The 26,923-nt window shown below is 36.6% G+C and overlaps 1 protein-coding gene across 3 annotated transcripts in view; it reads right to left on the bottom strand.

Moving 5' to 3' along the window:
- Positions 1-26,923, bottom strand: part of RAB3C (RAB3C, member RAS oncogene family) — a 301,875-nt gene that overhangs the window by 19,000 nt on the left and 255,952 nt on the right. For all 3 annotated transcript variants that reach the window (XM_049649503.1, XM_049649502.1, XM_049649501.1), the window contains exon 4: positions 23,989-24,113. In XM_049649503.1, the coding sequence (XP_049505460.1) occupies positions 23,989-24,113 (125 nt within the window). The remainder of the gene's footprint in view (positions 1-23,988; positions 24,114-26,923) is intronic.

The raw sequence follows: 26,923 nt of genomic DNA, 5'->3' as shown, positions 1-26,923 counted from the left end.
AATGAGTAAAAAAATTAAATCAGTAAGCAAAAACTTTCCAACACAGACAACTCCAGGACCAAATGGCTTCACTCGAGAAATCTATCCAACATCTGAAGAAGAATTAACACCAGTCTTCCTCAACCTCTTTCAAAATCAATGTGGAGGTGTCACTGCCAAGCTTTTGCTTTGAAGCCAGCATTACTGTGATACCAAAACTAGATAAACATACCTTAAAACTATATGCTGCTAAATATCACTGATGAATATACACACAACATTTTTAAAAAAATGTTATCAACTGAATTCAAGAGTAACTTACAAGAATTATACCCCATGACCAGGTGGGATTATCCGTGAGATCCAAGAATGGTTCAACATATGTAAGTCAGTAAATGTAATGTGTTACAATAAAATGAAAGATAAAAATCACCGGATCATCTGATAAATGTGGAAAAACGTTGGGCAGATTACAACATCCTTTCATGATTAAAAAAATAAAACCACATTGGGTAAAGAAAGCATCTACTTTATAATAATAAAGTATACTTTATTATTTATACTTTGTAATAATTATACTTTATTATTTATACTTTATAATAATAAAGGCCATATATGACAGACCCACAACTAACGTTATACTGAATGGAGAAAAATTGAAACATTACCTCTAAAATAAAAAAAGAAGACAAGGATGCTAGTTTCACCATTCCTATTCAGTATAGTATTGGAGGGAAGAAGGTGTCCAAGATGGTAGCAAAGGAACCCCCTGAAGTCCCCTCTTCTCAGACACAGAGTCTATACCTATATATTGAGCAGTTTTTCCTAAAGATCTAAAAGATAACTGAGCAGTCCTGCACAACAAAGAATAGAGGCACCACATAAAAAAATGGCATAAGAGATACAGACATGGTAATGACAGTAAATCTACTGATGCTAAGGAGTGGCAGTAGGAATGACTGTAACAGAGGGGCCTGCAGGCAGGTTTGCAACATGCAGGTTTGCAACATGCGGCTCAGGAAAAAAAAAGTGGTTTAAAGGGTAACTAGAAATTAAGTGAAAGAAAACCATTTACTAATGTTAGAGCATCCACCAAATGGTGGACCAACTTCTGGAATGCTTTCTGGGGTCAGAGGTGGTGATGAATACCATTGTCTGTGTCCACCCTTTGACTTGATAGCCCAGATAGAGGCAGAGTCCAGGTGCCCTAACTAGCCCGCCACATCAGTGAGCCCTGGACCCCTAGCCCATACTACATCTTCCTGCTCCCCCAAAGCAGACCATTTTCTGCCCCACTACAATGGCCCTGGAGCACAGCATGTCAGAATCTGATAGCCCCATAAATGCTTCTGCTCTAGCCATCCCACCAGGGTGGCCCCAGCGTGCGTCCACTCCATCTATCTATGGAGGCCTCCACCCCTGGTATATATCCACTTTACCTCATACTTTCCCACAAGACTGCCCAGGTACACACTGCCCCAGGAACTCCAGTCAATGCCTGCTATAGCTACAGCCAGCCAACCTAAAGAGCCAGGCACACAGTCTACGCAGAGAACATGCCTACACAAGGGCACTCCTTCAAGACTGGGAGAGGTAGGTGTGTTCCCTGATACACAGTCACATAAAATGAGGAGAAAGATAAATACAATCCAAATTAAACAAGGAGGCAAAATTTCAGGAAAAGAACTAAATGAAACAGAGATGAACAATCTACTTTATAGGAAGTTCAAAAAAATTCAAAGTCATAGAATGAAAAGTACAGCTTAAGAAATACAGTCAATAATATTGTAATAATTTTGTATGGTGACAAATGGTAGTTACACTTGTGGTAAACATTGAGTAATGTATGGAATTGTCTAATCATTATGTTGTACACCTGAAACTAATTTTATAGTTATAGATACAATAATATCGTATGTCAAATATACTCACAAAAACACTAAAACATAGTTCTGTAAGTTCTTGTGAGATCAACTACTGAAGTCAAGACAAAGAAGTAAAAAGCATCCAAATTGGAAAAGAAGACATAAAAGTGTGGCTGTTTCCTGATGACATTATCTTGTACACTGAAAATCCTAGAATCCATAAAAATAGAAATTCATCAGCAATTTTAGTAATGTGGCATGTTATAAAATGAACATAAAGAAATCCATTGCATTTCTTTACACTAATGATAAACTATCTGAAAAAGAAATAAAGAAAGCTATCCCATTCACAATAGCACCAAAAACAGTAAACTACTTAGGAATAATTTAAGCAAGGAAGTCAAAGATCTATACATTAAAAACAACAAGTTTGCTAAAAGAAACTGGAGACAGAAATGGAAAGACATCTTGTGTTCATGGTTCAGAAGAATGAATAGTGTTAAAATGGCACAGTGCTCAAAGCCATCTACAAATTCAATGCAATCTCCATCAAAATAATGTATCTTTCAAAGAAATTGAAAAAAACTATCCTAAAACTCGTGTGGAATAACAAAGGACCTCAAATAGTCAAATCAATCCTGACAAAAAAGAACAAAGCTGGAGGGATCATGCTTCCAGATTCTGAACTGGACCACAAAGACAGTAACAAAAATTGTATGTAATGGGCACAAAAATAGGCACATAGACCAAGAGAAAAGAAGAGAGAGCCTAAGAATTCAATACTAGCACATATAGTCAGCTAATATTTGACAAAGGAGGCAAAAACACTCAGTGGGGAGAGGACAGTTTATTCAACAAATGATGCTGGATAAAATTGAGAGACACATGTAGAACAATGAAAATGGACTCCTATCTCAAAGCACTCAGTAAAATTAAGTCAAAGTGGATCAAGGACTTAAACATAAGACTGGATGCCATACAACCAGAGAAGAATATGTAGGAAAGAAGTTCATCAATATGGGTCTTGGCAATGATTTTCTTTCATATGATGCCAGAGGCACAAAAGCAAAAATCAACAAATGAGACTACCTCAAACTGAGATGCTTTTCCACAGCAAAAGAAACAGTTAACAAAATGAAAAGACAACCTACAGAATGGGAGAACATTTTTATAAAACATAAATCAGATAAAGGGTAAATATCCATAATATATAAGGAACTCATAAAGCTTAATAACAAAAAAGACAATCTGATTGAAAAATGGCAAGAATTAGCTATTTTTCCAAAGAGGACAGCAAAATGGCCAAAAGGTATAGGAAAAAGATGCTCATTACTAATCAAAGAAATGCCAAAACTACAATGAGATACTATTTCACACCTGTTATAAATGGTTAACGGCAAGAAGACAAGAGACAACAGGTGCTGGGGAGAATGTGGTGACCAGAGAACCCTTATACAATGTTGATGGAAATGGAAAGTGGTCCAACCAGTATGGAAAACATCATGGAAGTTCCTCCAATGATTAAAAATACATCTACCATATGATCCAGCACTTTCACTTTTGGGTATATTCCTAAAGGAAAGGAAAACAAGATTTTGACTACATATATGCACTCCAATGTTTATTATGGTATTATTAACAATAGTCAAAATATGTAAACAATCAAAGGATCAATAGATGAATAGATAAATGGATATAAAGATGTGGTATATATACAATGGAACACTATTTAGCTTTAAAAAAGGAGGATATCCTGCCATTTGCAAAAACATGGATGGTCCTTGAGGACATTATGCTAAGTGAGATAAATCTGAGAAAGACAAGTTCTATATGATATCACTTATATGTGTAATCTAAAAATATCAAACCTCAAAAAAAGTGAAATTGTATTTACCAGGGAATTCAGGGGTGAGGGGCACAAAATCTATGGCACTTAAGAGTACACATTTATGGGGAGTAAATAAGCCAGAGAGATCTAATGCATAGTGTTCTGAATATACAAAATAATACTGTAGTATAATTATATAATGGGATAAATATTGCTATAATGGCAGTCACATTACAATATATAAATGTATCAAAGTAACGTATTAAACTCCTTGAATTTACACAATATTACATGTCAAATTTATTCAATTAAAAAAACTAGTGGAAAAAAAAACTAGTGAAAAGATTAAAAAACAACTGGAATTTTCACTGACTTGGTGGCAGCATATCTTGGGTATCTGTAACCAGCCCACTTCAGACATACATTCTCTCTCCAGCTCTACCTTCTCTGTCACTTCTGTCTCTTTGACATGAAATCCATGTTTCAGTCATTCTTTTTTAAAAATTTGAGTATAGTCAAACACACACTGTTACATTACTTTCAGGTATATAACGTAGTGATTCAAGGACTCTAAGTTATGCTTACCACAGATGTAGCTACCATCTGTCACCATACAACACTGTCACAACCCCATTGACTATATTCCCTATGCTGTACCTTTTATTCCCATGACTTATTTAGTCCTGCCCCGCACCCACTTTGCTCATCTCCCCAACCTGCTCCCCCTTTCACAATCCTTTAGAGACCCTCTAGGTCCATCCACATTGTTGCAAATGGCAAGATCTCATTCTTTTTGATGGCTGAGTAATATTCTTTTGTGTGTATGTATGTATCTATATATACATACATACATATATTCCACACACATATACATACATAACACATATTTTTTATTCATTCACTTACCAATAGACACTTGGGCTGCTTCAAGATCTCAACTATTGTACATAATGCTGCAATGAACATAGGGTGCAGAGATCTTTTCCAACTATTTTTCTTTGGGTAAATACTCAGAGTGAAATTATTGTATCATCGAGTATTTCTAATTTTTTTTTAAGAATCGCCATACTGTGGAAACAGTGGCTACGCCAGTTTACCTTCACAGTGAGAAAATGGAAGCTACACAGAGAAGGTCTTCTTGTTTGAAGAGGAAGAGTACAATCCTTTACTTTGGTGAAATAAATTGTCTTTGCATCTCACACTTGGCACTTATTCATTTAATCATTTACATCATATGCATCTCCCTTACAGGTATTTGAGTTTACAAACTTCAAGACCTGGCTGGGTTCCCACTCATCTATCTTGCTTGATTACTTTAGCCTGCACTAGACAATCATTGCTTCCTACAAATTCTTTTTCTACCAGGTATTTGAAGCTTATTAGATGCTGTTTTCTATGAGATATAAAATTTGTCTAACATACCATTCACCTTTGTAACCATTTTAAAATGTACCATTTAGTGTTGTGCAACTAGCACCAATAAATCCAGAACATTCACCTCAAAAAGAAACTGTATCCATTAAGTAGTCATCTCCCATTCTCTGGCTCCCCCAACCTCATACTAGGGGCATTTTGTTCCCCAATTAGTTGTGCATCCCATTAGGTCTGCTCTGTATCCCACACAGTATTTAACACAGTGCCAGACATGAGCAGGTGTCCAGCAGATGTTGGCTAATTAAAGGATTGATTGCTGTTAATTGGTTTGGAGAAGGGGTGGAGTGGGAATGGAAAAATGAAAGAGAATCAGTTTTTCCTTTGTTTATAGTTAGGAACTGACCAAACCTGGGAGCAATTTTGTCAGCCTAATTATTGCTGGGGGGTGGAGGGAAGTGGTTACCAAGCACAGACTTCGAAGTACTATCATTTTGTTTCTGCCCTGTAGAAAAATTATGCCATAAATCAAATTAAACCACCTCTACTCAACTGGAAGCAAAGACATATATCTGAAGTATTTGAAGAAATGCAGGGTTGTTACACCTCAACTAACAACTAACAGGTTGAGAAGTGAAGGTTTTAGTGAAGAGATAAGGATCATTTATGATTGGCAGTTTGTTTATAAACAAATAGATGCTAGGTGTTTAAAAAGTTTGTTCCCTTAAATCAGTTTAATATTCCCTTTCTATCATAACATTTTAATAGGCTTTCACTGATCAAGGAGACAATTTTACAAGTTTTCAGCAAAAAGGTCATTAACTTCCTATGTATAGGATTTCAGTTTACAATAACATTTATATGTATTGTCAGTTAGTAGGTTATTTTCATCGTGAAGGATGCATATGAAAGAGAGTAAATAATATAATAAATTTTCAATTAGCAGGACCCAAACTATTGAGAGCTCATTGTGTTATCCAAGGTTTTAAATCTTAAATATAACTTACGGAGCACATACTATGTGCAGAGACTGTACTAGGCATTTTGCATTTATTTCCTAATCTTGGGACAAGCCCCATGAAGTACTTATACAATGCCCATTTCACAGCTAAGAAAAATGATTTGGTCATATTTTGGTAAAAAAAAAAAAAAAAAGAATTGAAGCCTGACTCTAAAGCCTGCATTATTAACCTCTGCACAAGTCTAATGTTCATCTTCATATATTCTGGCAGTGCTCCACTCAACATTATAGAATGATAGCTGGAAACTTCATAAAAATGTTCTTTGGAATTCTTATCCTCTCTGAGTAATATGTTTTAATGTTTCCCAATTCTCCAAGAAATTGTTCTCAAAGTCGAAATATAGCTCTTTTGTATGGTAATGCAGACCAGTTGTCCTGGCCAGAGTAGATACAAAAAGCATGTGAAGTTTTATACAAATTACTTTCTTTCACATAGTGATAGGAGATTTAATAAAGGATGACTTAATTATGTCTTTCAGAACCTATCTGGAAAAGGAACCATCTCTTCAGCAGCTGGTTTGTTCCTTGAGTCCTCAAGGCAAAGGATGAGATGATGAATTCTTAATCTTTAAACTACTTTCTTAGAATGGCCATTTCTTTGTCAAATAAAGCCAATCTGGGTTAATGCCAGTTAATTAAAACTAAAGGCAAAAGAGAGAGCATAAAGGTATTGTATCTAGACTTATTGTGGAAAACATCTATTATGATGACTTTCACAGATGAAATATCATGGTTTATTCTGCACATGGATGGGGAAGATGTCCCAACAAGCACCAAAGAGAGTGTATGCTCAGAACCTGAGATGGAGACGGGAAAAAGTCACCGACTGACAACAAGTTGCTAAGTAAGAACCACAAAAAGCAGAAGATTAATCATCCACACAAATAATCCATTCCAAGTGACTTTCTGGTGAGAACATGGCATTTCCAAAAATTCTTTAAGGGACTAGGGTGTCTCCCAGATTTCTAACATGAAGGGCTGGATCTCTCTCTTAGCTGTGGTCTAATGAATGATAAAATTTCCAAGGTGCACCCATCAAAAGAGAATGGAATTGGTATGGATGGACTCACGAAAGAGTACAGTCAAGTATGGAGAGCACTTATTGTCCAAAGTGATCAAAAGAGATGGGAGAATACGTGTATCGAGCAGTGTGGGTATTCAGGTTTGTCTGCCCACTCATCTCCACTGGGTTAAGGAAGAATTTTCCTCACTCACTGGTATTCTCTTAGTGTCATAGGCCTGGCTCGTAATAAGCAATCATTAGAATAAGGAATAAATGAGTGAACATTACTAGATTCCCTTTTCTTTGATCTAGGGCCACTGAGAAGCCTTATGAAATTGAATGCCTTTCCTAAGGGTATTTTTACTACTGGAAAAAGGATGCAATGATTATCTGACAGGAATATTATCAACTACATGACATTTACATTTCTCAGTACAAATAATAAAAGACATTTTTAATTAGAAATCAGTCCCTTGTGAATTTGGTTAAAGTGATTTGTTCTCCTATTATTCCCAGCTCTGATAATTTTGCCCTGAGAGAAAGGAAATAACATTGGCAAGTGTGCAAAGCTGATGAACAGACCTGACCTTCTGCCAACTGCTTCCACTAAGCATGTATTTCACAATTCAGCATGAACAATCCTCCTTAATTTGAGCTCTTTTAACTCTCAAAACTTAGATTAAATTCTATCCAGATGCTGCACTTTGTATTTCTTTTACCTAAGTTTAATTTTATTGTTAAATAACATGTGTAATAGCAATTTTTGTTTTCAAAAACCAAATAAAAAGCAAAGCCAGTAGTTTGCACAGATCTGTTATATGGAACTGTGCTTGTTTTTAAATATTTCACAAAATGGTTTGTAAGTTCATTTGAATGGGAAAAGAGCACAGCTTGAAAGATTCTTAGAAAAGAAGCAGGGGCCTGATTCTGAGCCAAATTCAGGTAAGACAAATGAGAAATGGAAAATTTTGTTATATGGGGCAGGAAACATGCAAATTCGAGACTAGCCAGAGGAGAACTTTTGATCTGCAAATGGTAGAAAGCGATGGGAGTTTGGAGGCTGTTAATCAAGAACATATTTAGCATTTTGGCAGCCCTTGAAGGAGCTGGACTTAGGGGAATTGGGTTATCTTAAAGATCAAATAAACGGCAGAGATCTGGGCGAGTAAGGAGTCGAAGAAAGATCACCTAGGTTAATGGGGTTGACCAAGAGAGCAATGAGTAAAACATGGATTTGCCAAGTCTTAAGGATTCATTAACTGGGGGATTTTAGAAGGTGAAGTAGAGAGGAGGTCCAGAAGAGAAGCAGCATGCACAACCCTGAGATCTATGAGAAACAGGAGTGTTTTACTCAAAGGTGCTTCCTGGGTGGCATTTCATGGATTGGATGACCGTCAAATTCATCATCCAAACCAAGTCATTTTTGAGACTGAAGAGGGTGTTATTAATACACTGGGAAATGAGCATAAGTCGAGTCTATCCCACGCAAACTGGGATACATGGCAACTTCATTTATAAGATATGGACACTTGCTGGGTAGTGCATTTCAGCCACCAGCCAAGAGAGTGGATATCCATAGGTTATGAAATAATGGCAGGTCAAAAGTTACTTGGAATCGGGGAGCTCAAATGAGACAAGGACCAGGGGAAATAGGGGTCACTTCTGAACCACCCCAAAAGTAGGATCATAAGTAAACCAACCCAAACATATTAAAATGTACCCTATCGGCTTATTTTCTACCTCGTGGGAACATTTAGCTAAAAAGAATGTGAGCTAGTGGAAATAACGTTTGGGTGGCCCTGCTTCTCTGCAGAGAGCTGTGTGAAGACAGGTACTTAGAGCCTTTAAATAGCATTGCTGGGGCTCCCTACTGCACCTAAAAGTTGGCAATGCCCACTATTTCATAAACACTACACTTAAGATTTAAATAAATCTTGAAAAGCTGAAGAGAAGAATCAATACATTTTGAAACAGGTGTTCTGAGTTTTGAAAAACAGACTTCAGGGCAAGTCTCTCCTTATTAAAGTTTGTCTCCCTCGGCCTGGCTTTATTACATTCTTATTTTCATAGAGACAAAGGTTAAAGATTAAAAAATTGAAGGAAAAAAGCATCATTACTTATTAAAGTTGGATGGCTGGAGGGAACATAGCAGGTCTGAACCCGAGAAGAAAGCTTTAAGTTTAAATGGCCAAGGTGGGAGTGTCGACTGCCAGAACTGCTCATGCTTTTCTGGCTTTGGTGCCCCAGCTAATTAAGTAGTCCTTAGCAAACTAAGTAGATACTCTTAGGTCAGGATGAAGCCCAGGAATTGAAATTAGCTATAATGAACAATGCAGACATAGCTACACTGGCCAGTTCTTAGGCTATGTTTTGTTTTTTTTCACATCAGATTCTTATGTCATACAAAAATGCATTTAATGGAAACAACTTTTTAACCCCCTCCCCATTTAATTTCATAGTAAAGGGTGGCAAGTAGCAAATGCAAATAGCATTTGAGCAGTCATTTCCTGTCATCTTTGAAAGTATGGATTTCAGGGCCGCCTGGGTGTATCAGTCAGTTAAGCGTCTGACTTCAGCTCAGGTCATGAGGTTCCTGTGTTCGAGCCCTGTGTCAGGCTCTGTGCTGACAGCTCAGAGCCTGGAACCGGCTGTAGATTTTTTCTCTCTTTCTGCGCCCCTCCTCCACTTGTGCTCTGCTTCTCCCTCTCCAAAAAAAAAAAAAAAAAAAAGTTAAAAAGTAATAAATAAATAAAGTAAGTAAGTATGAATTTCAGGATTCTAGTGAAAGACTAATTCTTTGTGCTTACACAATAGATCCTGACCCATTCACCCTATGATTCTCCACCTGACTGGATATCCTGTGATATCTCCATTCACCTGACTCTCCATTCTCTCTGCCTCTTTCTAGGTTGCTTCCCTTCTGCATATGAATATGTTGATTTTACTCTCAGGTTTTCTCTGCATGAGAGTTATTCAAGCCAGCCCCCTGAGATCATTTTTTACCCTTCTATACCCTCAGCTTCCGAAATCCAAACATCCACCAAGTCTTATTTTTTCTATTGCCTATACATTTAAAAAGCTCTGTTTTCATTTTTATCCTCACTTCCACTGCTCAATTTAGGCCTGTCCTTCTCAATCAATACAGTCAGGTGACATATAGGTAGGGTCTAAATCAGAGGTTCTCTGCTGTATATTAGAATCACCTTGAGGAGCTACAACATTCATGTTTGTACTCCAGAGATTTTGACTTATGGGGCCAGTGTATACCCATGGATGTGTTTCCTGTCTTCCTTCAACAATTCATCTTCTAACCAGTGGTCTCTAAGCATTTTCAATAATATATTTCTTCCAGTTCAAAAAAAAATGTTCAGATGGAGTAGTGTCAGCATCATGACATCAGCACTCTGAATCATTTTTTCTCTCCCTTATTTACTACAAATTTGACATTCATCAATAAAAGTACCTCTGCACATTACATCAGGACACCTGGGAGATTTCTACCCACCCATGCAACAGAAATTATTAGGATGGGACCTTGAAGGGGGCTGAGAATCCACAGCAATTGGTGAATTTGTTCTATACCCACTTGCCACAATGGGGGGAAGGGTTGGAAATGGAGAGTGCCAAACAGGACAGATACTCATTCGAGGTAAAGAATTTGTGTGAGTCCAGCTAGGATTCTTTGAAAAGATAAACAAATCACAATCCATTCACTAGACTAAGAAAAAAAGAAGAGTCAAACTGTGAGAAATAAAAAAGGAGACATTACAACTGATACTAGAAATACAAAAGATTTCAAGAGACTATTATAAAGAACAACTATATGACAACAAATTACACAACCCAGAAGAAAGTGATCAATTTCTAGAAACACAAAACTTAGAAAGGCTAAATCAGGAATAAAAAATCTAGACCAATAATATTAGTAAGGATACTGAATAAGTAATTGATATACCTGATGGATATAAATATTAAAATAATAGCAAACTGAATCAAAGAACATATTAAAAAGATTATAAATCATGGCCAAGTGGGATTTATCCTTGGGAAGCAAGATGGTTCAACATATGCAAACTAACAAATGTAATACATAACAATCATAAGAGGAAAGAAAAGTCATGTGACCATCTCAAAAGATGCAGAAAAAACATCAGACACAATATAACATTCTTTCATTAAAAAAAACAAAACTTTGCATATCTGGTATATAAGGAACATAACTCAACATAATAAAGGCCATATATGACAAATCTGCAGCTAACATTTTACTCAATGGAGGAAAATTGAAAAATTTTCCCCTAAGAGCAAAAACAAGACAACAATGCCCACTCTCAGCATTCTTATTTACTGTAATTCTCTAAGTTCTACCTAGAGCAATCAGCCAAGACAAATTTATAAGGCATCCACATCAGGAAGGAAGGAAATAAAACTGATGTCATTTGCAGATGATAGGATTCTGTTTTTAAAAATGTGTCAGAGACTCACCCAAAAAACTATTGGAAAACAGTAATTTCAGTAAAGTTGGAGGTTACAAAATCAACATGCAGTATCTATCAATTGCCTTTTTATACACTAATGAGGAAGCATCTGAAAAAGAAATACATAAAATCATCCTATTCGCAATAGTGTCAGAAACAAAATGCTGAAGAATAAACTTTACCAAGAAAGTGAAAGATCTGTAGAATGAAAACTACAAGAATGTGCTAAAAGAAATCAAAGCAGGTACAAACAAATGGAAAGACATCCTATGTTGATAGATTGAAAGAATTTATATTCTTAAAATGGCCATTGCATCCAAAGCTATCTATAGATTCAGTGCAATTCCCATCAAAATAACAAAGACATTTTTTCACAGAAAAAAATCTAAAATTTGTCTGAAACTACAAAAGACCCTGAATAGCTATCGCAATCCTCAGGAAAAAGAACAAAGCTTGGAGTTACCACAGGTCCAGATCTCAAACTATACTACAAAGCTATAGTAATAAAAAAACAGTATTTCACTGACACAAAAGTAGACACATAGACTAGCAGAACAGAATAGAGATCCTGGAATAAAACCCTGCTTACATGGTCAATGAATATTCAATGAGGTAGCCAAGAACACTCGGTTGAGAAGGAATAATCTCTTCAACAGATTTGGACCCCTATCTTTAGACTACTCATAAAAATTAACTCAAAATGGATTAAAAGTTTAAACATTATACCTGCTACTAAAAAACTCCTAGAAGAAACATAGGGAAGAAATGCCTGGAACTTAGGCTAGGCAATGATTTTTTTTGGATATGACACCCAAAGTACAACCAACAAAAGCAAGATTCAACAAATGGTACTACATTGAACTTAAAAGCTTTTGCATAACAAAAGAAACCATTTACAAAATGAGAAGACAACCTATAGAAAGAATTATTTTGCAAACCATCTGTCAGATAAGGAACGGACATCTAAAATACATAACTCAAATAACTCACAGTAAAAAAAATCTGATTAATAAATGGACATTTATCCAAAGAAGTCATTCAAATGGCCAAACGGTATTATGAAAAGATGCTCAACACCTGTTATATAGATTATAATCAAGAAGATGAGATAACAAGGGCTGGCAAGGATGTGGAAAAAAAGGGAGCCCTCACACAGTGTTAGTGAGAATGTAAATGACTCCTACCACTATGAAAAACATGAAGTTTCCTCAAAAATAATAGATGTATCATATGATCCAGCAATTCTACTTCTGGGTATATGCCCAATGGAAATGAAAACAGAATTTTAAGAAATATATGCACTCCGTGTTTATTGTAGCATTCACAACTGCCGAGATACAGAAACAAAGTATCCATCAATGGATGAATGGATAAGGAAGTTGTGGTATATATACACACAATGGATATTATTCAGCCATGAGAAAGAAGGATATCCTGCCATTTGCAACAACATGGATGGTCACTGTACATATTATGCTAGGTGAGGTAAGTCAGATGAATTTAAGTGCTGCATGATATCAGTTATATGTGGAAATCTAAAAAGCCAAACTTGTGAAAACATATTAAGATGGTAGTTACTGGGGGATGGGGATTGGGTAACAGGAAAGATGTTGAAGGGTACAAACTTGCAATGGTTAGTAAATAAGCCCCAGAAATCTAATGCACAGCACAGTAAATATAGGTAACCGTAGTGTACTGTAACCCTCAAACTTGATAAGAGACTAGAACGTAATTATTCCAAGTATTTTTTAAAATTTTGTTTAATGTTTATTTATTTTTGAGAGACAGAGTCCAGGTTGGGGAGGAACAGAGAGAGAAGGAGACACAGAATCTGAAGCAGGATCCAGGCTCTGAGCTGTCAGCACAGAGCCTGACATGGGGCTCAAACCCATGAACTGTGAGATCATCACCTGAGCCAAAGTCCAACGTTTAACCAACTAAGCCACCCAGGTGCCCCTAATTATTCCAACTATTAAAAAGACTAATTATGTAAGGTGATAGAGGTGTTAATTATCATTACAATGGCATTCCTATTACAATACAATGTAATATAAACATATGAAATTAACATGTTTTACACCTTATATTTACACAATGTTATATGTTAAATATATTTCAATAAAAAACAAAAACCAAAATAAAGATTTGGTACTAATAAATATTTTAAATTATGATGTATTATTGGACTAATACATTACAAAATATGGGAAACAACTAAAAAATATGTGAATACTGATATACAAATAAATGTAAGTGTTAACATTTTCTTTCTGTACCCCAGCTGATCTTAAACATCTTAATTTTAGGAACACTGCCAGAGTAAATGGTCTAAAGTGAAATGTGATCTTGTCACCACATTGTTTAAAACATAGCACAGTTATTCAGAATTTGTAAGACAAAACTCACTTACTCAGCCCTACAAACAAGGCTCTTCATAATGTGCTAGCTTTCCAAGCTTTAGATCTCTCCAGATCTGCTTCTTCTGCCTAGAAGGACAATCATCTGTTTGTCGACCTACTCAATCCTATGTATACTTTAAGGCTTGGTTCAAACATCATCTCCTCAATTCCACCATTCCCAGAGTCTTCAGAGAGGGAGTATCTACCTTACAAGCTCTTCTAACACTGAGTCAACATCTATATTATGGCAATATATATTGTCTTTTAAAAGTCTTTGTGTATGTGTCCCTCACTAGACTAGAATCTGCTTGGGAGGCTGGAGTTTGGTCATACTGTTGGTTTGGTCTCAGTGCTTGACCAGTAGGTGGTGTTCAGTAATACTGAATGAGTGCATAAAATGCTGTAATGAATTCCCAACTTACCCAACAAAGCATTTATCTCCTATCACCCCTCCCCAAAGAAATAAATTCTTAATGTGACCCTACTACAGTTTAGGATGAGAATCTACAGCACATTCAGTTTAACTGCAATCCCAAGCAGATTTTGCTAAATTCTCACTGGACCCACTAATTATGCACTGTTCTATAACTTCACACTCCTATTTTGAACAACAAAACCTTCTTAAAAATGTTATAACTATGGGCCACAGGAGGCCAGACTATGGTGGCACATGAGGTGGTCAGTAGGAAGCCAACTTTGTGGACTGGGTTCCTGAGGCAGAGAAGCATGGTTGCCAACCATGAAAAGCATCACTTGGCACAACTTCCTTCTGCTAGTTCTGGAGTAATCTGTGGTGTGTGTGTGTGTGTGTGTGTGTGTGTGTGTGTGTGTGTTTGGTTTGTTGGTTTTCCCTGTACATCACTGGTCTCAATCATGACCATGTGTTAGAATAACCTGAGACTTAAATAAAGTATAGTTAGGTTCTGGGTCAAGATGGTAACACAGGTGAATACTGACCTCACCTCCCACAGACATAATGAGTCTACAGCTACATATGGAACAATCCTCTGGAACAAAAATCTAAAAAGCAGCTGAGCGATTCCTACTCACTGGGTGAACAGGAAAATGGCCACATCAAAGTGGGTAGGAGAAGCTGGGGTACAATCTTGACCTAAATTTAATTCCTGGCTTAGCAATCTACCATGAGGAAGGCACTCAAAACCCAAAGCTTCTCATTGAGGGGCACACGATTTAAACCCCACATATGGTATCAAAATTTTATGACCTGTGCCTGAGAGACAAGCCCTCCAGAATATCTGGCTTTGAAAATGAATGGGGCTTGCATCCATGATACCTACAACATTGTAGTAAAGTGAGAAAAAGCTCTTAAAGGGCTTGCACACAGACCTACATCCCAGGGCCTAATGCAGAGATAGCCAATTGAGAGACACCCAAACTTTATATGAAAGAGGCTCATTGGCTAAACACAAAGGATCAGTCTGAGGGGTACTCATCTAATTTAACACACATCTAGAGGCCTTTTTTCAAAGAAGACATATGGAAGGCCAACAGACACATGAAAAGATGTGCATCACTAATCCCCAGGGAAATGCAAATCAAAACCACACTGAGGTATTACCTCACAGCTATCAGAATAGCTAGTATCAAAAAGACAAGAAATAACAAGTGTTGTCTAGGACAAGAAGAGAAGGCAACCTTAGGGTACTGTTGGTGGGAATGTAAACTGGTAGGGCCCCTATGGAAACAGTAATAAGGTTTCTCAAAAAACTAAAAACAAAAGTAGTGTGTGATACCTAATTCCACCTCTGGGTATTTATCCAAAGAAAACAAAAATACTAATTTGAAAAGATATATGCACCCCATGTTTATTGAAGCATTATTTATAATAGTTAAGATATGAAAGCAACTGTGTCCACTGACAAATGAATAAAGAAGATGTGGTATATATACAATGAAATATTACTCAGCCATAAAAAATGAAATCTTGCCATTTATCACAGTTTGGCTGGACCTAGGGGATATTATGCTAAGTGACATAAGTCAGTGAAATCACATATATGATTTCACTTATATGTGGAGCATAAAAAATAAAACAAGCAACAACAAAACAGAAACAGACAAATAAATATAGAGAATTGATGGCTGTAAGAGCTGGGAGGATGGGGAGAGGTGAAATACATGAAAGGGACTTAAAAAGTACAAACTTCCAGTTTTAAAATAAATTAATGATGGAATAAAAAGTACAGCATAGGGAATAAAGTCAGTAGTATTGTAATAACTTTATATGATGACAGATAATAACTACACTTACCATGGTGAGTATTTTGTAGTGTATGTAATTATGGAATCACTATGTTGCACACCTGAAATTAAGGTAATATTACATGTCAACTATACTTCAATTAAAAAAAAAAATGAAGCACAAAGATACCGAGAACAGATTGATGGCTATCAAAGGCTCAGAGTCAGGGGTGGACAAAATGGGTGAAGGGGGACAAAATATAAAAATCTCCAGTAATACAATAATTCACTCACAGAAATATAATGTATAGCATGGCGACTTTAGTTAATGATACTGTATTTTTTATTTAAAACTTGTTTTGAGAGTAGATCTTACAAGTTCTCATCACAAGAAAAAAAATTTCTAAGTATGGTAACAGGTTACCTCAAATTATTGTGATCATTTTGCAATATATATATATATATATATATTTTTTTTTGCAATATATATATTTTGCAATATATATACATTTTGCAATATATATATATACAAAATATATATACATTTTGCAATATATATATATCATTCATTATATCATATATGATATATATATGTATATATACATATATATGTATAGACATATATACATATATATACGTATATATATATACATATATATATATGATATATATATCATTCATATATATCAAATCATTATATTTTACTCCTGAAACTAATATGATGTTTTATGTCAATTATACTTCAACAAAAATAATTTAAAAATACTTTGGGTCCCATTTTAGAGATTCCAACTAATTGGCCTGAATATGGCTCGAGTACTGGGATTTTTTTTCAGAATCCTTACTCTGGATCCAATCTTCCTTCTAGATTTATTTCCCTCTCCCTGCTTTGCTTTTATGTGACTTGAATGGCTGAGAAAGAAAGAGATCCTATTAGTGTTCTGAGGCCCACCTGTGACTTCTGAGTTAATTCATCTGTTATTCCCAATCTCAGAGCAGTCTGATATGGCTCAGGGCATAAAACCATCAAGATAATAGCACACTCTACAATTTTTTGATTTTTCATTATTTAGAAGAGAACTTCCTTAAGTGGTCTTGAATACAGATGCTCTAAATTGGTGTTCTAAAGGTACTAAGAAATTCTAAAGGTACTAAGAAAAAGAAAGCACAGAATGGTTAAAGAGTTTTCTAGTTTTAATTAACTAATAAACTAATTTTGGAGGAGACTCCAAAAGACTGGCATTTGTTGAAAAGAGAAGTTATGTATTTGGATAAGATTGCATTTAAGAGAATTTATCCTTAATTAATGATGTAGTCATTTTCTGGCATCTTCCACTAGAAGTCTGTAGATCACTGGAAGACTGTGGCATCCAAGAACAGAGTTTAAATCAACTTACTAGTTATATAGGAACTAATTTCCCCCTGGACTGTAAAACAGAAAACTGAATTCAGTTAAGACGTATTCTGTACCTCAAAGTTGTACTAAGGATACAATGACTCAGGAGTGAGTTTAGAGGTCAGGGAAGGTATAATGCTATTATTATAATTATGTCCAATGAAAAACATATGAAGAGAATCTGGCTGCTTAGGGTCAGACCACATGGATCCAAAAGTTCATGGTTTCCCAGGATAACATAATTTCACATTATAATCATTGCCTTGCTTTCTCTTCTCTGGGTTGGCAGCCAAAGACTAGGGTGGTTTGTGCTAAAAGATTCATAGGAACAGAGTAGATTACAGAAACCCGGAATAAGAATTTTCAAGTTAGGGACCCCAGGTTCAGCAGGAATCTGAAGAATAATCACTAAAACCCAAAAAGGCAGACTTTCCTGGCTGAGTTACAATGATGTTCCATTCATCTCAGTTAACTTGTCTCCACCAGTAATATCAAGGCATGTGAGGTAGTATGGTCAATGCGCCCAAATTTTTAACCTTGATAGGATAGAAATGTCCACAGAGAGTCCAAACACTTTCAGACATAGTGAATCTGGCTGCCTTGATTTATCTAGACCTTTTAAGAAGTAATTATATATCCTGTCTGTACTACAACAAGAAACAGTTCCTTTAGTATAGTCTTTATGATGTGAAAGAGTATCCTTTTCTCTTTGTCTTTAATTTACCTCTTTCTGCCTCAACAGATTATTCCCTTGAAGGGATCAGTTAAGCTAGTCTTTATGGAATCAGTGTGCTTCATAGTATAGACAGAATGAGTTTTGTCGGTCTTCACATTCCTAAAACAGAAGCAACTATCGACTCATACAATTCCATGTCCCTCCTCCACCCTTCAAATTGCACTTGTTTTGATGTTTTCCAGCTGTTTAATTTATGTACTCAAGATATTAATTATATTTCTGATATACAGAACACATGTTCAGCTTCCTAACAGAAAAGATACATATTTTATGACTCCCTGATGTCACTGTCAGTGTTTAATAAATATATGTCAGATGAATAACCAAAACAAAGTAAGTCATTACACTGGTAAAATGGTAGGGAAATTATTTCAGATTGGAAAAGTGGCCAAGTGTTAACATATTTTATAGTTGTCAGAAATCCTCATGGGGTCTCTGTACTAGACAAGGGAAAATATACAGAGGAAGGGTCTGGAATTTAGGAATGCATGCACATAATATCATGACAACTACTTGAATGCAGAGTAATAGGGAATAAGTATCTATTATTTGCTTTAGGAATAAATATTAATCCAAATTAGAAACATTTCAAAACTGGATCCTTACAAATGATTTATAAAAAATAATCACTTCTCTCAATTTTAATTTATCTTCAGTCTTTGTTTCTTTGACTACATTTTTGGCAAACTTCAGAATTTCTGTACTTTCTGCCCTGCCAGGGCTTATAAAAATAGTTCAAATATTCTTTCGTCTATAATTTCAAAGCAATACAAATCCCTTCCCCTCTATAAATTTATTTGTTCTTATTTCTAGTTAAGTGACTTCCATTTTAGAAAAAATTTATTTCTATTTTTTCTAACTTAAGTTTTACCTTCAAATTTTAAGTTATATTGTACATTTATTTAGATTATTGGCATATTATAAATGTTATTTAAACTAAATACAAATCTAAAACATTCCCATATATTGTTATAGTTACATGCATCTGTAGTAAATGTTGAAAACGTGCATTAGAAGAAGAGAATCAACTATAAGATATTGTAAAGCTCTAGGAGCAATTCTCTACTCTCTCTGAAAACTTGCCACTATCTAAGCCCTCATTCTAAAATGTGATTCTGTTGTGTGAAATTCAGAGGGTGCTTCTTAAAAATTTAGATTCTGGGCTTCCACTTTAGAAACTCTACTGCAACAGGCTTGAGAGGGTTGACAATGTGCACTTGAAAAAGAAGCTCAGACAATTTAGCTGCAGATGGTTACAGGACCACCCTAAATAAGAAGCACAGCTATGGGGGTAGATAGAGGAATCTACAGCTCAAGGGAGCGGTCAGGGCTAGAACCAGATTTCATTGTCACTGTTGGTGGGAATGCAAGCTGACATAGCCACTGTGGAAGAAGTATGGTGGTTCCTCAAAAGTTAGAAATGCAACTTTTTTCTAGTAATTGCACTACTGGTGTTTACCTAAAAAATACAAAAACACTAAATCAAAGGCTTGTATTCCCTCTTATGTTTATAGCAGCATTTACAATAGCCAAATTTTTTAAGCATCCCAAATGTCTATCAATTGATGAATGGATAAAGAAGATGGGACACACACACACACACACACACACACACACACACACACACAGGAATGTTATTCAGCCATGAAAAAGAATGAAATCTTGCCATTGGCAATGACATGGATGGAGCTAGAGTGTATTATGCTAAGTGAAGTAAGTCAGAGAACAAGAAATACCACGTGATTTCACTCATAGGTGGAATTTAAGAAATGAAACAAAAAAGTGAAGAAAAAAAAAGAGAGAAAAAAGACAAACCAAGAAACCCATTCTTACTATAGAGAACAAACTGATGGTTACTAGAAGGCAGGCAGGGAACAATGATACAGGTGATGGGGTTAAGGAATGTACTTGTGATGAGCCTGGGTAAGGTATGGAAGTGTTAAATCACTACATTGTATACCTAAACCTAATAAAACCCTGTGTGTTAACTCTACTGGAATTAAAATTAAAAAAAAAAAAAAGATTTGGTTTTCATGGTCGGTATGTCTAACCATGGAAGTGGATAGGAACATCGAAGGGAACATGGAGATAATGAAGAATGGTGAGCCCAAGAAGGAAAGCCAAAGTGCAAGTAGCAGAAAGAGGAGGGGTCTTCCAAGAAAACAGAAAGTATGACTCGGGAGGGAGGAGAACGGAGGGCAACATGGGATGGAAGGAAAGAAGGCCAAGTTCTACAACGAGGGCATACCCAACAGGGCCAAGTGGAACAGTCAGGAAAGAGAAAGCCAGAAAAATGCTGTCTGTATACTTTATCTCAGGTACTACTATGTTTACTCCTGGAAGGTAGGGTATGGTATTCCTAACAGGTGACACACTGTAAACACTTAGTAGAGGTCTGGTGAACTAAACTGCATTAACAAGAGCAGCAGCCATACACAGATTTTAAATACCTTAGCTACAACTGAGTTCCTTCAAGTACCCTCATCAGGGTTAGCAAATGTTACATGGGTTTAACCGTCCACAATGAAGAATTAATTGTAACCAGACTGATGGAACAGTTATTTCCAACCACCCACCCAAATGTGGAAATGACAAGTAAAAAGAAGTGCCCAATCTCTGTGTCTATGTGAGAGTATTCTGGAGATTTACTAGTACTTTTTAAAAATAAAGCAAAAACCTTTAAAATAATTTAGATTGTGAGAGTGGTTTTATTTCCATAAAAATGATCTCTCCTGATCATTTGTCGAAGTGTGTGCAGTCATCAGAACAAGCCACATTAAAGGAGGTAAATGACTCTCTAAGAATGTACAAGTGTTGGTTGCTATGACAACTGATGGGTTATATTAAATAGCAAAAAAAAAAAAGTCAATTAGAAACCATTTGCACAGGAGTGTAAAACATTTCTGCCTCACAATTTCAGGAACTTTCCTACATCTCTGTATTATATGAAAGGGGTTATGTTGATGCCAGTCATAGGCGTTCTAATAAAGGTCACCCTCTTGATGCATACCCATCATTATTTTTTTGTTTTAATGTTTATTTAGTTTGAGAGAGAGAGGGAGAAAATGCACACAAGTGGGGAAGCGGCAGAGAGATAGGGAGAGAGAGAAACCCAAGAAGACTCCACACTGTCAGTGCAGAGCCCTATGTGGGGCTTGATCTCAGAAACTGTGAGACTATGACCTAAGCCGGAATCCAGAATCAGATGCTTCGAGGGCTGAGCCACCCAGGCACCCTGCATTCCCATCATTCTAATGCTTCCTTCCATAACCTGCTCTTTGGAACACCCAAGTAAATTTCACCCAAGTAATTTACTTTGGAACACCCAAGTAAATTACACCCAAGTAATTTACTTTGGAACACCCAAGTAAATTACCCAGTAAAATTACTACTTTATTAGAGTAGTAAAGAATTTATGCAGTTACCAGGCTCTTTTGTACTCCTAACATTAAACAGTACTTGGCTTCAATATATTTTTGTTTGAACCAAACAATTTTCAGGTTAATATATAGAGGCACTTTCTATCTGTGGAGCAGTTCCCCTGCCCTCAATGTGGCATATGCCTGACAAGTGAAGAAAATAAAGGGTGAGAAGAGAGGGTTTCAAGAAACCACCCTGCTAAGCCTCTCCTAGGTTTCCCTTCTCTCTTGGAGACCTCCTATTCTCCACCCCTAACTTCTTGAAGTGCTTGAGGGGATTAAAGAGAGTGCCAAGTTTTCAGACTTAAGAAAAAAAAAAAACACTGTTAAAGTGATAGAATGGGAGAGCCCCTCTGAATGAAATGATAAAGGCTCAAGAGCAACCACAGAGAGACAAGACGTCAGCTATGTGACTTTCTCATGGGCAGCTCCACAAACATTGATAGAAGGATTCTTGTGGCCATTGGGTAATGGCCTTTAGGGCCACTGATGAGAGCACTGATCTCATGAAGAAATATTCAAGCTCTCAGACTGGATTGCTCATAGTTCTTTTATGAGATTACCACATGATAAAGTGACCCAATGAGAGGCTCTCTGCTTTTCTAATCTGTGCTGCCCAGTATCAGCTGAATACTCCCAAAGCACCCCTTGATAGCAGTGCTTTTCAAATTGTAGGTTGAGGCCCATCACTAGGTCCTAAAATCAATAGTGGGTTGAGACCACTATTAAAAGATAAAAGGAGAAACAGAAGAGGATAGAAAAATATCAGAATGAATCTCATCTACTGAGGGTAAATATACTTTGTGAAACTTCTGTTTCATTCTTTCTCTGTACATACATATGCACTGGGTTGCTAGATTAAACATGTTTTTTACTGTAGGTACTGGCCAAAAAGGCTGGAGAGCCAGAGTCTACTAAGAATACCTCCAAGTTTTCTGTTGTGTAAGGAGGAAGAGGGAGAGGGGAAGGGGAAGGAAGAGGGAGAGGAATAATAAAAAAAAAATTCCAGCTCTTTTGCTCTAGGGCTTGAATTGTTTCCCAAATCCACTCTCCACTTCCATAATATTATGCTAGGTTCTAACTTTTTTTACTCATTCTCTAAATGTCTTTGCTCCATTGTGCCCTTTATTCATAACGTTTCCTCTCCCCTTTATGTTTTTCATATTCTGTCCTCCTTTAGGGTCCATTCAGGCCTTATCTTGGCATTGAACCCATATGATCTCTATGTCCTCTCATCAATCATTTCTTTGTAGCTGTTCTGATCAATTCCACACACTTTCTCTACAGGTGTCCTGTCTGCTTTGAGTTTTATCTGCCTGCTGTCCTACTTTGCTCCCATACCCCCTGGCACCCCTCTCCTGATCTGCCTCCTTCCCCCTGTTGCTTTCCCTTTGGTGTATACCTCCTAGTTAATTATCCTGTTTTTATTGTCTTGCTGTTTCTGCTTTTCTATGCGTATCTCCAGTTTTCCCGCTTGACTGAAAGCAACTTGAGCCCAGGGACTGTGAATCATACATTTTTGTATTCCCTGTGCTATTTGGCATAGGGCAGGGCATATAACAGGTGCTCAGTATAAAATGCCTTGAGCTGAAAAATCAGTCACGAGTCCCTGCTGTGCACCAAAAACTCTACCCTACTCACTCAAGTATTTTTCTCTCAAGACACACTGTTTTGTGTTTAAAATGGCTTTGCGACTTCTAAAGCTAGTTTCTATTTTTTACCTTGGTTTTATCTACAAAAACTTGGTAAAGTAGGCCTGGGTCATGATACTCATTCTTGAGAGATGAGGAGATGGAATCTCAAAGACATTTTTAACAGCAACAAGTTGTCAGCGATGTCTCCAGAACCACTATCGATAATATGACCTATTTGTGCTTCTGAACTCAAGTAGAAACCAGACAATAATCACACATTATAATAAAGGGCTCACTCAACACAAAATGTTGCATATGGAGGAAAAAAAATAGCAACAAAAAAATAGCAGGCAAGGCTTAAACTGTGTTTCTCATGAAAAAGAATTTGAATACCTTGTACTAGATCAACATTCTGGCTATTTTGCTTTTGTTATTATGCTTGGATTCTAACAGTGCCAGAGAAAGTGGGAGGAGATCCACTTCTTACTTACCAAGGATATGTTGGTTTCCATTCAAAGTTGACAGTCTTTTCATTACACCCACCCTAGCAATTAGTGGTTACTCTGTGCAGTGTTACAAATAATTACCAACCTCTGGTGTGTGTGTGTGTGTGTGTGTGTGTGTATGTGTATGTGTGTGTGCGAATTTATCACTTACCAAGCTGTTCTCCTAAATGTTGGCCTCTCTCCGTTGAGATGACCCGCTCATCTTCCATGTCACATTTGTTCCCAACCAGGATAACCTGGGCATTATCCCAAGAGTATGTTTTAATTTGAGTTGACCTAAAAAGAACAGGCAAAAAAAAAAAAAAATGATCAGAGGAGAGAACAACATAAAATGAAAGAGAAGGAATATGTCCTACAGATGAGGATAATAGCAAAATATGAAGCCCAAATGCCTGACATTTAGAATAAATTAGTTCAGTGCAATTTCATCCTTCAGATACTTAGAGACTGACTGAATCAAAAATCCAGGGAACAATGGTGTTGTATTAAGAATTCTGTTTTGGGGGTGCCTGGGTGTCTTAGTCACTTAAGTGTCTGACTCTTGATTTCGGCTCAGGTCTTGATCTTGAGGTTTGTGGGTTTGAGCCCCATGTCAGGCTCTGCACTGACAGTATGGAGCCTGCTTGGGATTTTCCCTCTCTGCCCCTCCCCTGCTCATGTGTGCTTTCTCTCTCTCAAAATACATAAACTTAAAATAATAATTCTGTTTTATTTGGTGATATTAACATTACTACTATTTCTTCCTTCTACCTCTACCTTATGTAATATCTTTATACTCTGAGCAGCCAACCATCCTGGTTTGCTCACCATGTTCTCAGTTTTTGCAGTAAAAATCTCATGTTCCTAGAAACGCCTCAGTTCCAGGAAACCCAAAATGGTTGGTCAGTCCATCACACGAAAAAAGTCATTTTCCCTTATTACAACAATGTAAAGAGCTAGGACAATTAGGGCCTAGGAAATATGGGGATAATGTTAATTTCTAAATCTTAAAATTTTTTTTTAATGTTTATTTATTTTTGAGAGAGAAAGAGACAGAGTGTGAGTGTGGGAGGGGCAGAGAGAGATGGGGACACAGAATCCGAAGCAGGCTCCAGGCTCTGAGTGGTCAGCACAGAGACAGACACAGGGCTCAAACTCAGGAGCTGTGAGATGGTGACCTGAGCTGAAGTCAGATGCTCAGTCTACTGAGTCAATCAGGTGCCCCGATAATGTTAATTTTTAAAAGTGGATCCTAACAACTAATATACTCATGCTTTACATTTTACAGAGAAAAATTCCAGGTTAATATAAAAATTACAATATAATGGGCTGGTAGTTTAAGTTATAAGCAGGATATCCAGAATTCTGAATAAGTTTCTAGTATGGATCATGATGAACACAGCCAACTTCTGATTTTGAAATTGAGATAGAATTGTGATAGTTCATATTTGCAGGTATAGTCCTAAATAGGTCAGATAGGTGACATGAATTTAATCCTCAGAATCAGAGGGATATTATTATCCTCCCCATTTTACCACTGAGATTATCCCAAGAACAGCCAGCTAGTCAAGTGTCAGATGAGGAAATCAAAACCAGGTTAGTATAGCTTTCAAGCCTATGCTCTTAACCATGTAACCATGCTACTTATTTTGAGAAGTGAAATTCTTGTGTGCTTGTTGTCATTTTAGAGAAAAAGATGAAAGGAAGCCACGTTCTTTACTCCTCCCTTCCTGCTGGTCATGTTTTTATTTGAGAACAACAATCTAAGATATGTGGAAAAGACCTAGCACTCAGTGGGTGGTCAGGAAAGAGATACTAAAACACTGAAAAACAAACGATGAAAGTTTAAAAGAAGTTTAAAAGAAAGTAAAATGTCAAAAAGAAAAGCTTAGAAATGTTTCTGCTTAGCAACTGTCAAGTCTTTCAGGATTATTAAATAGGAAATGTGACAGTCTGTTCTCAACTTCTAAAGAGAGTAAAAGCAAATAGTAAACTCTAGCAGGTCGTCTTCCAGTGAGATGTGATCACTATTTCTCCCTTATGAGAATAATGATTAGAGCTACAAGGCAGATACTGTTTTATTTCAGAGCATTCCCCTGAACCAAGTACAAGTTTTCAAATGAGATTAAAATGGCTGTGTCCCATGTGAACATCTCAGAAGTTAAGTATATTTTATCAGAAAAATCTGGAGACATGACCTTTCTAATAGTGATACCTAAGTTAATAATCAATTCCCTGCTAGCAACAGGAGATTCAGCATACATCTATAAACTGGGAAAATAAAAGCAAGCATTCAAAACTCTAATTTTCTCTCACCTCAACTTACGTTTGTGGTCTATGAAAAATGATAAATTCATAGTGAATTAAGGAGTAAAAATGCATGCTATATATGAACACACACGAAATTTCAAGGGCTAACATAGTTTTACAAAAAAATTCCACAGGTTCTTTCAAAGGAACTCAAATCTAATTGGATTTCCTCAGGTATTTTTTAAGTTATCCCTCCACTCATATAGGTCTTATTGGTCAAGGCTTGGCCTTGGCTATGCCTGGAAAGGCTCAAGGGAGAGAGCCCTTATATGAACAGACAAGGTTATCCTGGCATACAGTTAGGAACCAAATAGAGAAAGTTATCCTGGCACATAGCTAGAAATCAAATAACCAGAATGAGGTTAGTGATAGGGGAGTCACAGGAGAGTGTCTTTTGGTAAGGACGGGGTTGAGGCTAGGATATAAAGGATATGGCTTTCTGAGTTTACAGGGGACAAATGCTCACTTGAAGAAATTTAGCACTCCTAACTTAGGCAAACATCCTCTGCAACCCTGTTTGCATAAACTTAACCAGGGTATACCTTTGTTAAAGTGAAGAAACAACTTGGCTGATTTGTACTCTGAAGCCATGTTGATGGAATGTGTACTTCTATCATTCAACATGTATGAGTGTCTCATCTCTGCTGATTTAATAACCCATGGGGTCTTAGGCTACTGTGACAAGCTATACATTTATGCATACACAACATTTACCATTCCCTATTTGTAAAAACGTATTTATAGCCATAATTGTATCAAAACCATTCCCCTTCCCTTTTTTACTAATATTTTAATGT

This window comes from Panthera uncia (assembly GCF_023721935.1).
Source record: "Panthera uncia isolate 11264 chromosome A1 unlocalized genomic scaffold, Puncia_PCG_1.0 HiC_scaffold_17, whole genome shotgun sequence".
Lineage (NCBI taxonomy): Eukaryota > Metazoa > Chordata > Mammalia > Carnivora > Felidae > Panthera > Panthera uncia.
This window is presented reverse-complemented; position numbering and strand designations above follow the sequence as displayed.